General features: G+C 37.4%; 1 protein-coding gene across 1 annotated transcript in view; it reads left to right on the plus strand.

Annotated features, from left to right (window-relative positions):
- SLC71A2 (solute carrier family 71 member 2) overlaps positions 1 to 15,850 on the plus strand; it is a 30,687-nt gene extending 14,837 nt beyond the window's left edge. The window contains exons 6-12 of the mRNA XM_034410058.3: positions 1,789 to 2,007; positions 6,874 to 6,987; positions 8,908 to 8,979; positions 10,575 to 10,687; positions 12,231 to 12,328; positions 14,297 to 14,448; positions 15,176 to 15,850. Coding sequence (XP_034265949.2) covers positions 1,789 to 2,007; positions 6,874 to 6,987; positions 8,908 to 8,979; positions 10,575 to 10,687; positions 12,231 to 12,328; positions 14,297 to 14,448; positions 15,176 to 15,379 — 972 coding nt within the window. The 3' untranslated portion in view covers positions 15,380 to 15,850. The remainder of the gene's footprint in view (positions 1 to 1,788; positions 2,008 to 6,873; positions 6,988 to 8,907; positions 8,980 to 10,574; positions 10,688 to 12,230; positions 12,329 to 14,296; positions 14,449 to 15,175) is intronic.
- The last annotated feature ends 4,921 nt before the right edge of the window (positions 15,851 to 20,771 follow it).

Consider the following 20,771-nt stretch of genomic DNA (forward strand, 5'->3'; position numbering starts at 1 on the left):
GTTTTTTTGGTGTTAAGTCTAAGATTAAAAAAAGGGATACTGCTACTGCTACATTCCTGTCGGGAGCACCTAAGTGCTTCCAAGTTGAAAGGATTGAACGGTGACATCACCCTTGCACAGTTGGGGGCTCCTTTCATGTCCCCATTAAAAAGGGGGAGGTTTAAAAATCAGCTTTTTAATTTTGGCAACAATATTTGATTTGAAGATAAAAATAGAAGATAACTTATATTTTTAGCCATCTAAAAAGTAGAAGTTATTATAAGGTTCAGCAATATAATTGCAATTTTTCAATTGGATAGGATTGGAAAATATATTAAAGAAATGGAAAATTGATTGAATTGTTCCAGCCAAAAGAATCACATGACAGACTAATGAAAAAGAGGATTTAAGTAAATGAAAGACCATAGAAGAAACATTGCAGTTGAGAAATTACGACTCTTTATAATATTAGTATGAGAATTTCTGAAATAGTAATTCCAATTATTGATATTGCAATACTGTTTGCAATACTTACATTAATATTGAATGCAATGAGATAAATGTAACCTCAAAATAAAAATCATCATAATCACAACTGTGATAATAATAATGACATTCAAATAATTGTTAGTGACTTTTAATACTGAAAAATTATGATACTGTCAAGAGATTGGGGGGGGGATTTATTTTCTGAGTACTGCTTTTTAACATTCATGCTGCCTTTCCATTAAAGAAAATTTCAGTTCACACTAGATAAGGAAATGTTACAGCATATAAACCACTCCTTACCACAATAGCAAATAAAGCTTTAACTTTACAACCATAAAACAACAAGAAAGCCACACCTCAAAATACTGATAGTAAAAGAAATTTTTTTAAATGCCTTCAGAGTTCTGGAGGTAGAATTCTGTGTCTTGTAAATTGCTTGTACAGTGTAAGAGAAGGAGACAGAAAAATATGCATGCTTACTTTAAAATGACATATCATGGCTTTGTTAAACTTGCATCACAAATCCATTTCCTGGAAAGGAGTGTTCAGTATTGCTATTTATATCTCTGCAATATAAATTATTCTGGTAAATGTTTATTAATGCTGCTGAGGATATTTCAGAAATCATGTTGCCCCCTCCCCACTTTTTCCCCATGTTAGTACAAAATGAGATGTTAACTAAGAAAGCATGGTGAGCTGTGATTAGATCAGTGGGCAATAGTAGTTGATAATGACAAGAGTGATGATTTTGCAGCTCAACTTAATCATCACCATGCTGGTTGGAAGCAAAAGAGGGCAATTTACAAATTTAGGTGTAATGAGATTTCTCTACAACCTAATGGATTCTTTGCATAGCCTGTAGAAGAAATCTGGTACTTATAAATCCCTCCTCCCAAAGCATGTAGGTAGGCTGAATTGTTTTGCAGAAATGTACCTACAGCCCCTTGTTCATTTTGCTAATATCAGAAAATACTCAGTGAACTCACTTATGAAATAATTATAAAATTCAAGCTAACTCAACCTTAAAATAAAAAAAAAAAAACATACAGAAAGCTTGATGAATTAGAAGGGTTATTACTTTAAGAAGAAGGATTAGGCCACAATGATTTAATATAATTTCCTTGAATATTCTGTGACTGATTGATAAGACTTTATCAGATTTTTCTCTAGAGCTGGGCTTTAATAGTCAGTTTTCTATGATGTATACATACCTATGTCTAAGTCAGAACATCTTTATCTTGTTAGTGTTTGAAATTAACTTTGAATTGTGTTAGTTTTTCTTCTATCAAAGTATCATATTTTTCTTCTTCTTATATCTAGGTATCTGCTACGTTTGCAGCAAGTTTAGTAACTAGTCCTGCTATTGGAGCACATCTGTCTAATTTGTATGGTGATAACTTGGTGGTGTTAGTTGCTACAGTGGTGGCTGTTGTAGATATCTGTTTCATACTACTAGCTGTACCAGAATCTCTACCTGAAAAAATGAGACCACCTTCATGGGGAGCTCTTATATCATGGGAACAAGCAGATCCCTTTGCAGTAAGTTGCCAGTTATATTTCTTCTGCTTTATGATACAAGATGTCACTTTTTCATTTGTGAAAGAAAATGTATTTTGAATGGATTGATTAAAATGAAATTCTGTCAAACAGGCATGAAGCTATTTTTTTTAACTATATGTTATTTCTACATGTAACTTTCTAATTATGTCCCGAAATAACTTCTTGTGGGAAATAAGGTATTAGTACTAGTGATGGTAAAATCCTACAAAACCTTTACAATATTTAACATAGCTATTTAACGTTATGATAGGCAAGCAGGAACTTAGAGAATTCTTTATCAGATAAATCACCGTGGAATTGAAAAGGTAACAAACGAAATACTCAGCCCTTGTATGCTTTTCTGTTATTTCATTTAGCCTGACCTCTGAAACAGTTCAGATCAGGGTCTTTTTTAAATCTGGTATTATGAAATGAAAAGAAAAGCAACCTACATAGTTCCTGTGGTCTGGCTTCACTAACTCTGAGGACAGGCAGATTGTTACTAATTGGAAGTTAGCTTCATTCTGTTTAGAAAGTAGAATCAAATTATTGGATGTACAGTTTTTATTTTTGCTCAGAAAGTATACCATTAAGTGCCATCTTGATTAATTTGACCCAAAGTCAAGCTTTTGGTTACCATGGGCAACTGCCCAGATGAATTTAGGGAGTTATCAGTAAGAAGAATATTTAATACACTGTCACATTAATAATACATTGAAGCAAACCATTACAAAATTATTCTACCTGAAAGGAGGAACAGGATGTGGGAGAGAACTGTTTACCAGAGGTTCTGTCCTTTCCAATATGATGGTGGGAGTTGTTAGCTTTTCCTATTTTAATCCGAAGTGTCTCAGAATTTACATGACAGTTCTGTGAATGGCTATCCAGATTTTTGGAGCTGTGTCTCATCACTCTGCCAGGCATTCCTTTTTCTCTTTATAAAGTTATGCCATCTTACTACAGGTAGTCCTTGACTTATGACCACAATTGAGTCCAAAATTTAGGTAGCTAAGTGAGACAGTTGTTAAATGAGTTTTGTCCCTTTTACGACTTTTCTTGCCACATTTGTTAAGTGAATCACTGCATTGTTAAATCAGTAACACGGTTAAGTGAATCTGGTTTCCGTTGACTTTGCTTGTCAGAAGGCTGCAAAAGGTGATCACATGACCTTGGACACTGCAAACTCATAAATCTGAGTCAGTTGCCAAGCATTCGGATTTTGATCACGTGACCATGGGGATTGCTGCAGCAGTCATAAGTGTGAAAAATGGTCATAAGACACTTTTTTGATGCTATTGTAACTTTCTGGGACTATAGGATTAATTAAATATGAGCAAAAAGCTTAATCGTACTCAAACTACGGATTTATTTATTTTATTAAATTTATCTGCTATCTATCTCATTATCTAGCTTGATTATTGGCCTGTGGATTAACATAGATATAAACTGCTTTGTACTAGATTTTCAGCATTGGAATTGCAGTATGCTTTTAGTCTTTCCCTTTTGGAGAACCTTCATCTATCCCAGCTGTCTTTTCTCATGAACTTCTCTTTCCTAGAATCCTTCTTATCATTTCTCTGGATTCATGAGAGTCCCTTTTTTAGAAATACAAATATACCATAAACTTCTGCTTTAGTCCCCTTAAAATCAAGAGGTCTAACATAATATGCTATAATATAATATAACCCTAACCCTCTTTTCTGTTGGCTATTATCAAATATGAATAGCTGATCCTCTTGAATCTTTCTCTGAAACCTTTCTGCAAGTCAAGAGAATTTCCTGGAAAGGTCATGCTTGGCAGAGTATGAGAAGTTAGAATCAATAAAAAGGTTTCTCAACAGCAGTGCTACTTTTATTTGTTACTCCATTTGTTTTAGCCCAGATTCTCTCTGCAGGAGCATGCAGTGATGATCCTGTTAGAGATGTACTGTCCAAGGTTTCATGTCAGGGTGAAGGGTTGGTGTTGGATTTTAAACTAGCCTTGCCTGGTGTGTAACTAAGGACTTTACTCTTGAAATAGTGTGATATGAATGCCTATGTATTAAATAGGCCCTAAGGACAAGTTAGAAATCTCCACTGGTGTGCTACCTTCCCTTACAGGAACCCTTCCCAATTTGCTTAACCTGATCTCGGTTTTACAGTACATATAGAGTCCATGTAGTGTTGAATGACTGGAATCTCCAAGCCTTTTGGGACAGGGTTAGGTATAGTTTTAGAATTCATAACCTGCATGGCAGTTACATGTAGTCCTTGACCTACGACCCAAATTGAACCCACAATTTATGTTGCTAAGTGAGAGATTTATTAAGTGAGTTTTGTTCCAATTTGTGACCTTTCTTGCCATAGTTATTAAGTCGATCACTGCAGTTGTTACGTTAGTAACAAGGTTGTTAAGTGAACATGGCTTCTCCTTTGACTATGCTTGTCAGAAGGTTCACAAAAGGTGATCACATGAACTTTAGACGCTGCAACTATCAATTGCCAAGGATCTGAATTTTGATCATGTGACCATAGATATGCCGCAAGGATATGAAAAATGGTCATACGTCACTTTTTTCAGTGCCATTGTATCTTCACATGGTCACTAAATGAATTGTTGTAAATCGAGGACTACCTATATTGGCTTGTCCCTATAAAACTCAGTCTCAGCAGATGTAGGCTATCTCATGGTGAATCTTACTTTTGCTTTGGATCAGATGATTAGTAATCTGGATATGGAGTATTTTTCTATCAGCTTTTTGCCATTTTCCTTCCAGGTTAGACTCATTGCTACTCACACCCACCATGCGTTGATTAACATGGTTACCCTTAGGTACCTCATAGTTCCAGATAGATTCTGACAGGAACATGGATAATTTCTCATAGTCTTGAGAACAGTTTTGTTGAGTGACTTGACTTGATTAGCATTGGCAATGGAAGGCTATGAAGGCAGACAATGTGATTATTTGCAGACAAGTCTCTCTGTTGGCCAATTCTAGATGGCTCTCTGATTTACTGATGACCTCTGGGAGGTGACGTTGGAGATGCAACACCTTAGGTGCCAACTGAAGACAAAAAGTGACCCTGAGCATGGATACAGACTTATTTTCAAACCTATGCAGGGGTCAAAAAAGAAGTGAAACAGCTATTTTTTCTATTGTCTTGGTGAGCTCTCGGCCAGTAACCTTGTTTAGGGTGGCAAACTCCCTTTGGGAAGAACTCGGTTAGAGCTCCTTCCTGGCTGCTGCAACTTGTTTACGTGGCATTTGGCAAACAAAGCCATTCAGATTCTCCAAAATCTTTGTGTGCAGAATTTGTTGTAATGACTGGAACAAATGAAGTGATAAAATGTTCTCTCGGCTCTTACACTCACCTGTGTATTGGCCAGCCACATCAGGTAGACCAGACCAGGAAACAACAGCCCAGAAAGGTTAAGACTACTTTAATTGAGAGATGACTATAATAATAAATCTCTGAGAATGCTGTGTTTCTTCCATTCTTATACCCACATGAGTTAAGAAGCTGTCTTTCTGAGCCACTTATGAGTGATTTCTGTTAGTTTTATTTTTTTCCTAGTTGCTTTGGTAATGGATTTGGTCTATGTCTGTCAAGGTCATCTTCCTTACTCTGTGCTAGACTGGATCTTTGCCAGTCCTGGCTTCTTTGGAAGATTGGGGGAAAGAACATGATAAACTGGACGTGGGACACTATCAGTATCTCATTGCAGGAGGGATTGATGCCAACAGCTTTGAGGGAGCTTACTCCTTAAGAGATGGCTCACTGAATCTATCTGTCCTTGGCAAGCATTGCTCTGTCTCTAAATTCTCATTTTTGGAATACAGACAATGGCCGATGCCCAATTACAGAACATTCTAAACATTCTAAAGTGAGTTATTTGAGTTCAGACCTAGGGATCAGAACATTTCGTTTGTGAATGACTTTTAAAACCTGGTACCTTTCTACTGTTCTCTTAGATATCTCAGTTAACTTTGATAGTGTGGACTTATGGGCTTCTTAGAAGGATTGGAGACTTGAGGCTGTGTTACAATGGTTCTTGTTTCTTAGTGAACAATTTTAGACAGGGCACTTTTGTGCAATGCCAGATGGTTCACTCTTTTATTCCTATTTAACTTTTACATTAAATTTTAAGGGATTCCAGTCAGTCAGTTTGGGATGTAGTGTCATCTGATGCTATGTAATTAATCATTCTTACCCTGTTCCATACAGTAGATTCTGTCAATATCTTGGCATAGTATCAAGATAAAAGAGCCTTGGTAGTACTAGGGTTTAAGGCACCCTGTTATTAAGCTGCTTAAGACCAGCTGCCTGCAATTACTGCAGGGTTCGAATCTCGCCAAGGCTCAAGGTTGACTCAGCCTTCCATCCTTTCTAAGGTAGGTGAAATGAGGACCCAGTTTGTGGGGGCAATAAGCTGACTTTGTATAAATATACAAAAGGATGAAGGCTATTGCTGAGCACATTGTAAGCCGCCCTGAGTCTTCGGAGAAGGGCGGCATATAAATCAAAATTAAAAAAAAAAAAAAAAAAAAAAAAAAAAGATATTGTAAGGGTCTTTATGAGACAAAATAGACCAAAACTGAACCCAAGTAAGGTGGAATTGCTTTTTTTTTATTGGAATGTACTGACAGCTCTGTTATTACCTCATAACACATACTTGAGGGAATAAGTCTCTGAGTTTGTTAATCTCCTGAACTTTATTTATTGTTCTGTGGAGTTTTTATTGTTGGTTACCAAGGGTCTTTTCATCAATGTTGAACACAAATTGAACAAATGCAGGAATACTATTATTAATAAATTATAGAAATAATTCATTTATTTCTGATGGCTTGTTTTGTCTTACCTTATTTTTCTTCTATCTTTTGACAGTCTTTGAGAAAAGTTGGAAAAGATTCTACAATCTTGCTGACCTGCATCACTGTTTTTCTTTCTTATCTCCCTGAAGCTGGCCAATATTCTAGTTTTTTCCTTTATTTGAGACAAGTAAGTAGTTTCCAACATTTTACAATGTTTGACTAGTTGTCTTGAACAAAACTTAAAAGTGGGGTTTCCAGCTTTATTGGACTAGTGGACACAAATGAAATTGAAAGCATGCCCATGAGCCACCTGACAAAATGCCTGTCTTGCACGGGCACGTTTCCCATTCATGAAATGTTAACAGATTACAAACTGTTGAGAATTCTTTTTAACTCCTTAAAATGATGCCCATAATCCAATTTCCTTAATATCAACCCACATATTTTACTTTTCTCCCATATGCATATAAAAAGCTACTTTGGAAATTCAGTGGAATCATAAGGGAGATGAATGAGAAATAACTCCCATGTTTTGGGCCTTGTATGTGGTTATAACATATCTGAAGGAGCTCTAATGTGTAACATAATGCATTGTAGATAGTCCTCAATTTAAATCACAATTGAAACCAGAACTTTGGTCACTAAACAATGTGATTGTTAAGTGAATCATCACTTGACTGCACCCAATTGAATGACTTTTTTGCTGCTGTCTTTAACTGAATCACTCAGATGTTAAGGAATCCAGCTTTGTCCATTGATTTTGCTGTTAGAAGTCAGCTGGGAAGATCACAAATGGTGATCACGTGACTGGGATGATGCTGCAAACATCATGAATGTGAGCTGGTTGACAAACTCCTGGATCGCTATCATATGACAGTGGGATTGTAACAGTTGTAAGTGCGAGGACTGGTCCATAAATCACTTTTTAGAACCTTCATAACTTCAAATGATTACTAAACAAATGGCCATAAGTCAAGAATTACCTGTATTCTTATTTTACAAACAACAGACTTTTTCAATTTAAAATTTTCCCTGAAGTAACATAATATTCCTTACTCTAATCATGGCAGTCTTCTGTCTATAGAGTGAAAAGGTAGATTCCAAACATATATATATGTATTCAGTATTTGACTGCAAATCACGTATCATCTCTGATCTCTGACATTTCTGATTTTTCTAAGAAAAAGCAAGCAACCAAAAACCTGTTATTGCAATGAAGAAATAAAAGAGATTATTATATCATTCGCTATGTAAATTTGACATCTTATTGATGGGCAGGGAAGATAGACAACGTTTCATTAAAATCTTTCTCTAGCCATTCCTTCAGAGTTCCCTTAAAAGTTCATAAAAAATTAAGAAATAGCACAAAGGCAATATAAATGTGATAGCAATCTATAACTTTTAGTTGGAAATTAACTTTTAGTTAATTTCACCTTGTGGGCCTGCTTTCCAGAAAGAGCAACAGTCATTTAAAAACATCTTCTCAATTTCATGCCTTCCAGACATTTTGAGCTATAATTTCTGTGATTTTTGACTCTAGTATATCATGGAATTGTAGCCCAAATCATCTGAAAGATATCCAGATTGAGGGAGCCTGCTGTAAAGCAAACTATTCCTAATTAGTACCTACCCACCTCTACTCTGTGCTTTTAATTTAAGCTTTTTTTGGAGGCTAACAAGTAGATTTCTATAGTAACTACAGCAGTCCTTGATGTTTCTATTTTCTTGGCAACCATTCAAAGGTCCAGTGGCATTGAAAAAACAACTTAGTGTAACAACCAGTCCTCAAAAGTTCTGACCATCCCAGTCTCCCTGGGGTCATGTGATTGTGATGGAGACACTTAAGTATTTGGTGATTATGATGTCAGAATGAGCTATGTCATATTACCATTTGCAACCTTCCCTGCTGGCTTCTAATAAGCAAAGTCAATGTGGTGGAGGCTGAAAGGTAAAGTCAAAGTAGTAGACCCCAGTAAATGTCTCCCACCACTTTTTCTCTGAAGAAGCCTGATACAGACAGGATTCCAGGGATCCTGCCCACCCTCACTCTGCAGCACATGCCTGCCTGTGAAGTTTTAAGTACAGATTCTGTTTGACTTATTTACAGGTGATAAAATTTGAGTATGCAAGCATTGCAACATTCATAGCTGTGATTGGCATTCTTTCTATAGTTGCTCAGGTAAGCATAATTTTAATAAGATTTTAAAAAATTGCAACAAGCACACATGATTAAAATGTATTAATTAAGTGATGAAATGTATTTTGCAAATTATGTATGTGAAAGTAAAATGTCTATGTAGGGCCTAACTACTATAAAATAAAGAGAAAACTATGACAAAAAGTGCATATTTTATATTAAATTAATGTCTAACAGGATAATTCAAAATGCTTAACAGAATTATGAATATTTAATATATCTGTCCAAATATTAAATAAGAACAATCAGAATGTTAAAAGTGGTTTCTTTTACCAGATGCCGGCAGAGAATTGGAGTCTGACCAATTGGTAAAGGTTCTGCAACAGAAAACCTTTGTCCTGATTATCGCTTACAGAGTGAACATTTGAAAAACATGTTTTAGATTATTTTGCTAGAGCCTATGGAAGAAAGTGGTCCTCTAGCATAAAGCTGATCAGTGCTTAAAAAGTGAAAAACAGGCATATGAAACTGAACATGGAAACAAACCATCACCTAGCACACATCACACAGAATATGTGTAGTACTCAGAACATGTACAAATAGTCCTAATTTACCAAACTGCAATTGGGACCAGAAACTCTGTCACTAAAGTGACATTGTTGTAAAGTGAAACACCACACTCCTTATGTTAGTTCTGGCTGCGGGAAGTGAATTATCTGCAATTGTTAAGTATGTTGTCCTGTGACCATGACTTGCAACTTCCTGCTGGCTTTGTCATTGACTTTGCTTGTCAGAAGCTGGCTATGAAAGTTGTAAATAGTATCACGTGACAGTGGGACACTGAAACTTCCCAAATTACAGTCAATTTTTTTGGGGGGGGCACTGTGACTGGTGCAATTTTTTCACAAATTGTAACTTCAGACTGTCACTGAACAAACTTACTGATAAGCAAGGACCACTTGTGGTTCCCATCAGCTTCCTCATCACATCCTACATTTGTAGCAGTTGCAGTTTCCAACATTTTTCAGGGGCAACATTACATTGTACTAGTGGACAGTTGACCTTGCTTGTTTGCAAGGTAGCTGAATGTTTGACTTCACCTAGCAGCTTTCTTACAAAGAGTCATATATTCTTTGGGAAGACTTTTTTTTTTGGTCAATGCTTTTATCAAGGTCTTTCCTTGGAAATATATCATGAGGCTTTGGTTGTAGATTTGAAGGGCCCCCAAAAAGTTGATGCCGAATTTGTGCACACCTAAATGAAAAATTGATGAGTGGTGCGGTGGTCTACAGGTGAAGCTCTCATCTCACAATCAGGAGGCTGTGAGTTTGATCCCAGGTAGAGGCAGATATTTCTCTGGGCACGATAAGAATATATCTGCTGAATATAACTCCACTTTGGTGACAGGAAGGGCATCTGGCCAGTAAACACTCAGCTGCATTCAGTTGCCCAGACTTCACCCCACAAAGGATTATGAGGTCATTAAAAGGAGATTATAAATGAAAAATTGATATTGGTTCCAGATGATTTTTATACAGTCATACAAATTAATTTTAAAATGTTTTCTTTTTGCCACTGCATTTATTTAGATACTGATTTATAAATAAACTGCATAATGTGTTTTCTGACTTTTGTAGACTGTCTTTCTCAGCATCCTAATGAGGTCTATAGGGAACAAAAACACAGTACTGCTTGGCCTTGGTTTTCAGATGTTCCAGCTGGCCTGGTATGGTTTTGGCTCTCAGCCTTGGTAAGTGCAGTGCAGATGTGTTTTTAACAAACTCTTCCTAGTTTTCTTTTTAACAATTCAGTGAATACATTGCATGTTGTGTGCTTGTGGGCATGGAAGGTATGATAGACCTACATGGGCCATATTTTTATGTACAGTTCTAACTCATCGATGTAATAACTCCATGGTTATTGGATAGGATAATATAGGAAGATGTGCTTTAAGAACATGATGCTCTGCTGGATGAGATACTTTGCCCATCTAGTCTAGCAGTCAGTCTTCATCTTGACCAACCAAGAAAGCCCAGTGATCTCCAAGCTGACGGCCCTTAGAAATAGGTACGCTGACATCAAGGCTAATAACCATTGGCCAAGATCTTAAGTCATTTACCAAGTTTTAAGTCATTTGACAACATGTCAAGACGTAGAATTTGAACTGTGGCTGGTGACAAAACAGATTTTAAAGGAAAGATGTAGGAGAGAGAGAGGAGAGAGAGAGAGAGAAAACAAGAAAAACTATCAATGTATCCTTCCAAAATAATATTTTATCACATAGTATTTATGATACATCTCACTCATGATAGCAAAGTTTTAGCTTCCAAAGGCCTTTCGGAGTAGTCAGATCTTAATAAATGATTGAATAAGGGAAGTTATTCTATAGAAGGCAGATACTTGCACAGATAAAGTCCCTTTTTGAATCCTCTTCTGATAGATACTCCAGTAGGTATTCTCTATGCAGTGGTTGGGCCATTTCTTCCTGGAAGAGGTGCTCTCAAAAGATACCCAGATCTCAAGTCATGTTGGGCTTTATAGATAATAACCAGTTTCTTGGAAACAAGCTGGTAGCCAGTGCAGCTCATATTATGGCAGTGTATCATGGTAATAATAAATCTGACTTATTATTGTGGGGATAGCAACGTTTCCTACCAGCTGACATTTTGGGGTGATTTTGAGGGGTAATTTCATGTAATTAGTATAATCTAGTTGAGAGGTAATGTTGATATGAGGAACTAACTAAATGTGTGTCTAACTTGTTTTCATTGCTTGCATTATTTCTCTTTGCTTTATAGCTGGTAGAATGCAAAACTTTCCATGGGTAACAAAATACATAACGTTTGTAGAGTCATCTTCAATCAGCCATTATTATGCTCTGCAACTAATAATATCCAAATAGGCAAAATAATTTTAATTAAAAAGCATAGCAAGTTTCTCAATATGAATGGCATATTTTTAAATACAGAAAAATATAAGGCTAAAGCAAGTGAAAAAAGAGTAATACATATTTTGACCTAAAATATATAATTTTATCTCTTTTACCCTTATTGCTAGTTACCTAAAACCAACTAACTTAATTATTGTCCTGGTGAACAGTTGTTTTTACATGTTTGAAGCTGCTGAGCAGAACCTGGCAATACTATTTTAAAAGTTTGTATCTAGATCAGAGAAGAACCACCAAAAATATATATATAAAACTACCTGGGTAATTCTTTTAAAATGTTAAAAAACACCCTACTAAATGGATCCTTCCTTTCAAATTATATACCATTATGTTTTGTTGTGCTTAGGATGATGTGGGCAGCTGGAGCTGTTGCCGCCATGTCAAGTATCACATTCCCAGCAATCAGTGCTCTTGTGTCACGAAACGCAGATTCAGATCAACAAGGTGAAAGCAAGGTTATTTTTCTACAAAACTGATCTTGTAGTTGTTTTTCCCCCTAGCATTACTGTGGATGTATAATTTTTGTGCTTTAGAAAAGTTGCTAAGTTGTTTTGCCTCATTTTATGACCTTTCTTGCCACAGTTGTTAAGCCCATCACTGCAGTTGTTAAAGTCAGTAATACAGTTGTGAATTTGACTTCCCCATTGACTTTGCTTGTCAGGTCACAAAAGGTGATCATGTGACCCCTGGGACACTGTAACTGTCATACATACAAGTCAGTTGCCAAGCATCTGAATGTTGATCACATGACCCATGGGGATGCTGCAATGATCGTAAGGGTGAAAAATGTTCTTAGGTCTCTTTTTTTTCAGTGCTGTTGTAACTTCAAACGGTCACTAACTGAATTGAGGGCTTCCGATTAGTAGTCTTGTAATAGCTTTTGAAAGCAGAACAGTCTGTATATCTTTTCTTGCGCCTTGTGCACGTAAGAAGAGGTAAGTTACACATAGCGTGACTCTTCAGAAATGATATTTCTTTAACTTGGAAAATTTTTTGAGGGTTATTTTGCCTTGGGGATATAACTTGCGTGGGGTAAGAAGCTCCAAAGCAAACTGCTTAGCAGTACAAACATAGGCATCCTCAGGATCGCAACCGACAAAGGACAATCTGGTGGTGACAGTCTCTCTCTTTAACTAATTGCATGCAACATGGGGCTGCCAACAAAAAAGGGCAGAGTTTGCATGGTGGACATGATGTGCAGTTCAGCCTTTTGGCATCATTGTAGCTATATATATATGCCAAAAGGCTGAACTGCACATCATGTCCACCATGCAAACTCTGTCCTTTTTTGTATATATTTGTGTGTGTGTGTATGTCTAAGAACTAGTGATGGACAGGGATACTTGTAATTATTTTGCCCGTCATCTCTTTACCTACCTCCCTGGTGGGGGAGAATCTCTGCCCTGTTTTTTTCTCCTAATCCTAGAGGAAGATGAACTCCCCATCTTCAATAGTTTATTGCAGGGGTCTCCAATCTTGGCAACTTTAAGACTTGTGGACTTCAACTCCCACAATTCCTCAGCCAGCTTTTGGAGTTGTGGGAGTTAAAGTCCACAAGTCTTAAAGCTGCCAAGATTGGAGACCCCTGGTTTATTGTGAGATTAGCTTGCATATTTATTTTTAGTGAAGTTTGCTTGTGACATAGATGATGATTATTCTTTCTGGAAGAATGGTGATTTAGGTTCACTTGTTTTTGAAATGAAGATGGGTGGAAAATGGGAAATGATAGAAAAGTCATAATCACCGCAGTAATTTCATTCTCACTAGGTCAGGATTTGTGTGTGTGTGTGGGGGGGGGGGACTATCGATTTTTTATTTTGTTAGAAAATGATCACAATTTTTGCTGGAAAAGAATGGGATTACACTGTTGGCACTTTATAGAATAACTTTCTTGTATAAGTGTATAATGTAAAAATAAGCTCTTATACTGGGGGCGGGGTTGGTAATTAAGTATCCTCTGAAGAGTTTTTAGAAGTTTGAAAGTACATGCTAATGCCATCTAGTGGTGACTGAATATGTGAGAATGTATAAATGTCAGATTATATAAATATTGTATTTTCTCTGAAATACAAAATTCAGAACAACTGAATTGGACCAATCATTTCAGTATAAAAGAATATGTTCAGATCTAATTCAGTTGTTTTGAAAGTATCTAACAAGAAAATTGTTTTTCATAGGGCGAATTAATGTCTCAAATTAATTACTAGTCTGCAACATTATTTTTGAATCTAGCTGATCTCTCTTTAAAGGTAGTTAATATTCAGCCAGCTTAGAATAAGGTCAGCTTGATAGCTGTATAAGAGCTCAGAATCCATTTGAAATGCAGTCCATGGAGCTCTTTTGTTGCATTTTTAAAGTGGGAATGGCCGGAAGAAATTATTTCTCCTTCACTGTGAACTTGCTTTTTCCCAGGTGTCGTCCAAGGAATAATAACTGGAATCAGAGGTCTGTGCAATGGTCTTGGCCCTGCTCTCTATGGCTTCATATTCTTTCTCTTCCATGTGGAACTTAATGAGTTGGCACCAGTTCAGGATAAGGCTGCTAGGCAGGATCCAAGTGATGAGGTAAAATGATTATAAATCTTTCTTGGAATAGTGGCTCTTAATAGTCCTTGAGGAGGCATCCTGTGGCTGATATTTCTTCATTTCAGACTGTAAAACATAACATGGAGTGAATCAGCAATTGATTCTTTTGATGGATTTTCCAGCTAAAACCATAACCTTTTTCTACTTTTGCCCTGTTTTTTCATGTTGTTCAGCTGTTGCCAGCCGTTCTTCTCCTTGGCCTTCTAACAGCCCTGTTCTGTGTTAGTCTCTTGGATTGAAGAATGCTTAATATCAGCTGTGTAATTTTGTCAGTTCACAGATTTAGGAACTCCATTTCTAAAATCCAATTCTTTGTCAAAACAATTATTCAGTATAAATAATTATAATTCAATTCGCAGAGGTTCCCACCCTCCTAGGCATACAGAAGCATACAGGGCAATTTTTGTCTGATTCTTTTCAAAACACCCAGAACCAAAAAGACTTCCTACTGGTTTAGTATTGTGCCTCAATTCAGTATGGGATGAAATAGGAATGTGATTGCTGGAGAAGACAAGTTTCTAACTTTGACAACAGCCAACGACCGTCAAAATGGATGCAAGTCTGTTTGATATTGGCAGCACAGTTTTAGTAGTGACACATATAACTGTCTATTTACTGGACAGTTAAAGATGCGGATGTGAGTGGTTTCATTGTTCACATTATACTAATCTGTGGTTGCTTGGTCTTTCTCATTTTCTTTTTACAGAATGCAGTCATACCTGGCCCTCCTTTCCTTTTTGGAGCATGTGCAGTCCTCCTAGCCTTTCTGGTTGCCTTATTTATCCCCGAGCACAGTAAAGCCGCCAATACCAGAAAGCACAGCAACAGCATCAACAGTATCCAGAGCAACAGTCCAGATCTGGCCAGTGATGAGGATATTGAGCCTCTGCTTCAAGATAGCAGCGTATGAAACGAGTTTTCTTCTAGGATTAACAGAGACAGCCATTGGGCAGACATAATCCATGCACTGAGCTCTGAATCCAGAGCAGTTCTCTTCTGGAGTGAACTTTTGATCTGTCAGAAGCTTTGCACATTTCACTCACCTAAGATATCATGTATAAGTGGCCATTGGTATTCAATTAAGGCTGATTGCAACCACTTACTGTGGATTTTCTGTAGAACAGTCCAAAGCAAGTTTTTCTTTTTGTATCCATGCAATTATTGTTGAACCCAACACTGAACTGAGAATGTGGAATTGCAGTATCTTGGGAAAGATGATCTTCAGATGTAGTTAAATACTTGAGTACCCAAATTCACTGTGAGTAAACCATAACCCTGCTAGCCCCCCCCACCCCGCAAATGTCTTCATTGCTTCTCTACTCTTGTAGTTCGTGGGGATTTGGAAATAATACTCCATTTCAATAAACATTACTGACAAAGATTTCTGTCACAATCCCACTCCATCAATATAGTCTTACATCTCTCTCTTAACATGCTGTCTGATTGATTGAATATTGCTGAACTATTTAAAGTGTGCAGGGAATGTAAATTGAAAAATAAATTATTGGTGCATTTTCAACCCTTGTTTTTAAAATCTCTAACTGAGATGATAATTAAAAGGGCTCCTATTGAAAACCTGAGCCAGGCAATGATATTAATGCCTTCGATAGAAAGCGTTAGTGATGCTCACCTCTGGCACCACCAGTGTGGCCGGTTCTGACATATGAACTAATGAAATGGGTGCAGAGGCAATTTATATTGACATGTGTATTTATCACATCATCTGTCATCTTTTAACTGCCATATGAAACATTTCTGTCCCACTTAATTTCACTCCTGCCTTAACTGCTATTTAGTGTACATTGTTATCAGCTATATTTAGCCTTCATATCAATCTCTGAAGAATCTCATAGAATTATAATTGTGAAATGTCTATCTAAAAAGACTTTAAAAGATGATTTAGTTTCTATAAAGTACCATGTTACAATTTTTAGAAGCATTTTTGAAATTGCACAGGTTTCTGTGTATTTTGTGGCAGTAAAAAATGGAACATTACACAAAAATCTAACAAAGTACTCTTATGAATGTTTTATATGTATGAATATATGTAGATATTTATAAGAAGTTCTACTTTTTTTCCTGATGGGGTACTGTGTAAATCTTGTATTTATAAATGTAATGAGGGCACTGACAGATATACAGCTTTTATAAAGGATTGTGTAATGACGGAACAAAATTTAAATATATATATATATATATTTTGAAACTTGGTCCGCCTTAAGCAAAGATATCAAACCTTTTGTACTATGCAGTTTGGTTTTTAAGTTAATAAGCTTCCTAATGCATAATAAATTTGCGAACTATATTATTCAAGGTTGTAATATGTTTTTGGTATCTTTTGTCTCCTGTTAAAAGTATACATGAATTATTTATATAATGTAGGGTTTTTGCTAACTAGTCACTACATACCAGCCCAATATCAAGCATCTTTCTCCAACAAATTCTTATTTATCCTACATGGGATGCTTTATTAAAAGCATCTTTATCAATAGAAATAATTCAAAGTAAACTGAAGGGATTTCAAACCTGTCAGTGTGCTTCTCAAAGACTGAAAAAAAGACAGTATCAGGTTCTCATAATATAATTGACAAATTTTAACTTTCACAAACCATTGGATGTGATACAACCAAAGCAAAGGCAATAATAATATGTAATTTATTACATTAATAAGGGAAAAACCTTATGCCAAATAAATTCAATCCAAATAATTTCAATCCTGTAGATCTCCTACTGGAGAGACCAAGGATTTGAAGTTGGACCTTCTGCCTACAAAGAAGATGAACTATAATGGACTATTTGAACATGACCATTTTGATTGGATAAAAGAACTGAATTGGATAAAAGATCCCCAATCCAGTTCACTTTCATTTACCAATCTATCAGCAATCTCCGTATTCGCTTGGAACATAAAAAAGTATTTTTTTAAAAATTAAATATTCAAGGAATATTCATCTCACAATAAAGTCAAGAGAGAAATGGTATTACAATCTTTCCCTCCCACCCAAAATAATATTTTAGGTTTTTTTAATCAATCAGATTTGCTTGCACAGGTAGTCCGTACAGTAAAATTAAGAGAATATTGTATTGGTAATCCCTGACTAACATGAATTCTTCTAAGTTTGAAGTTACGATGGTCTCAGAAAAACTCACAACCCATCCTCAAAGATATGGAGGTTGTGGTCAGGCATTTCACAGTCAACTCACATTTACAATGGTTGAAGCAACTTGTGGTCAGGTAATCACAATTTGCAAACTTTTCAGCCAGCTTCTGACAAAGTCGAGAAGCCGGATTCACTTAAGGACATGATTCACTTAATAACCATGTGATTCGCTTAACGACTGTGATTGGCTTAATGACTGCAGTAAATGGGTCCGGTTATGTGACTATTAGCTTTAACTACATCGCATAGCAACCAAAATTCAAGTCCCAATTGCAGTCGTTAAGTTGAGGACTACCTGTACTAGATCAACAGATTCCTCAAATTGGTAAATTACATTTTTTTATTATTGCCTTTGCTTTGGTTGTATCACATCCAATGGTTTGTGAAAGTTAAAATTTGTCAATTATATTATGAGAAGCTGATACTGTCTTTTTTTCAGTCTTTGAGAAGCACACTGACAGGTTTGAAATCCCTTCAGTTTACTTTGAATTATTTCTATTGATAAAGATGCTTTTAATAAAGCATCCCATAATTCAACAATTGGTGGCCAAAATGAACTAACATTACATGCTAAAAGTGTAGTCGTGCAATATTTCTCAATTAAATGGGAAAATAATTTTGTATGCTACAAGCATTGAAAAGGTGAAAAGAAATCCTTTGAATTGAATTGCTAGAAATCCAGTTTGTTTTCTTGGCAACAGTTGAGAAGTGATTTCTAATGTCATTTTCCTGGTCTCCTAAGAGCAGCCCCTGCTTAGCAAGTATGAGGATAAGACTAGTTTGATTATGCTATCCATAGAGAGCCCTAAAGTTGTGGCTAAACATAGGGAGCTGTTTTTGATAAAATTCAGGCATCAAAGGGATTGGGATTTTATTACTGCATCTCTTATAAATGTCAGATCAGTTCCTATGCTTTACTGATTAAAATATTTGAGCATCTAGATCGCCTTTTGAAATGTTCACATTAAAAAAATCTGAGCCCATGCTAGGTTATCAACATCTCTAAAGGATTGCAATATCCCTGCTACTAGAGAGAAGCCATCCTGGGAAAATAGTCCTTTACGAAACCACTGATCATTAACGTTTTATTAAGCTAAAATATGAAACTTGAGTATTAACGTCTGAAACTGGCTTCTTTATTTCTTTGGAAGAAGCAAACCCATATAGAAGTCCCTTTTATCTGCATAGCAAAATATTATATTCTCCCTTGCGCTGCTTAGAGAGTCCATTGAATGGGAGGTTCCTCATCCGATTGCTCTCTGACTGAGTAAGAAATTAGACTAAACACACCTCCTCTTCCGGTTTAGCCCAGTTCCTTACTCAGTCCGAGCCTTCAATACTTGTTTCCCTGGAGCTCCTCTCATTGGACTCTCTAAAATTAAAATAAAAGTGTTTTCAGTGCTGGAATTTCTTCTTCAAGAGGCTTTTTAGCTGAAAAGTGGATTTTCGCCGAAACGCTGATCAACTGTAGAGTGCTTGCCTTGGCAGCGGCTCGCATTGCTGCTAACGTCTCAGCGTTTTAATCATGAGTTACTGGAGGTCGCGTGGGAGGCTGTGTTGCTGGCCCTGCGCTGTTTTTGAGCTTATTACTAATTATTGCGGCAAGGGAGTCAGAGGCTGGTGTTATCTTTACTATTAACTGGCAATTTAACCGCAAAGCAGAGCGCGTGGGAGGCTGGGTTGCTCAGCCTCGCACTGTGGGAATGGAGACAAGCCTCGTGGTGCCGTGGCTCAGCTCTTCCCCAGATTGCCTCGTATTGACTCCACTGACTTGTTTCTTTGGCTTGTGTGGGACTGTTCCGTCGGTCCTGAGCCATTAGGCATTAAATTAGACTGCCTATTGTGTCTTGGGTCTACGTTGGGATTTCTCCCACCTAGAATTTGGAGCCAAATTAAGAGCAGAACTGTGTTGCTGGTTCCCTCACTATGGCCGCCATGTTTTCCCGCCCCCTCAGACCTCCTGAGTCAGTGAGCGCCATTTTGTTTACATTGGGGCCTTTTTAATTCAGCAGTACTAGATTGCCTGCCCAGTTATCATTACTGCCCTTTTGCATTATTTCTCTCTGGGTTTATTAATTTATCTGCTCTTCCCTGTTTATCTCAGATTCATATTGAGCAGCAATACAAAGCCTCTCTTTTGTTCTGCTGTTTTGATCTGTTTATTCTACCTGCTTCTCCTTACAATGGCAGGTCGTACCCGCTCCACCAGAAGCACTAAATCACCCTCTCAGCGAAAAGGAGGGTCCAGCTCCAACCCTCACTCTACCACCTCTGCCTCACCTTCTGCTGCTGCAGAGAAGGATGCCCAGAGAAGGCACATGGCTCTAAATAAGCAGTTTGATAAAGCAAAGAAGCAAGCGGAAGCCATTGTGCTTTCTCCTCCCTCTGTCATGCCAGTCCCTCTTGATCTCATTCCAGAACAAACTTCAGAGCCTCCTCCCATCCAAGACTCCTCCTCTTGGTCTACAAACATTGTCTCTACGGATCAAGGAGATCAGTCCATGGTGAGAAGTTTTTGTGCAGGAAACCGAGATGTCCCCACCCGCTGTCAATCAACCTTCGGCCACATTCACTCCTACAGTGGCGGGGCTCCGCCCGTTGGAGGGTCAGTCTTCTCTATTTCCTCAAGAGATGTGTGATCTAATTGCTCAGTCTGTGGACAGAGGCATTAACTCCGCCCTTTCCCAAAGGGGTATTTTGGCTCCTTCTGTTCCAGTTCCAGCGATGCGTTCTTCCAGATCTTCTTCGCATTTGACCCACGAGGCCCCTGCAGCTCTTCGTTCTCCTTCGCATTCTCATCACAGTGACCAATCCTTTATTGATGATGAAGAGTCCTTCGACTACTGTCTTTCTGGTGATGAGGAGGATCCCTCTTCCAGCAGTTCTCCTTCCACAGGCCTTTTCCGTCACGAGATGTTCAAGACTTTGCTACATAAGGCCAAGGTCACCGCCAACATGGGTCTAGTTCAGCCTCCTCCATTGCCTGCTCTGGATTCTTCGATCCCAACCCCTGCCTTTTCACTGAACGGGTTGCTCAACAAGACAGCGTTCCCTCTCCAAAACTCTTTGTGGACACTTCAGCGTCAATGGTCACAGCCCGGCTCTATCTTCAATCCTAGTGGTCTGGACAAGAAGTTGTAC

Source organism: Pantherophis guttatus, chromosome 2, assembly GCF_059756535.1.
Source record: "Pantherophis guttatus breed Tessera chromosome 2, ASM5975653v1, whole genome shotgun sequence".
Taxonomy (NCBI): domain Eukaryota; kingdom Metazoa; phylum Chordata; class Lepidosauria; order Squamata; family Colubridae; genus Pantherophis; species Pantherophis guttatus.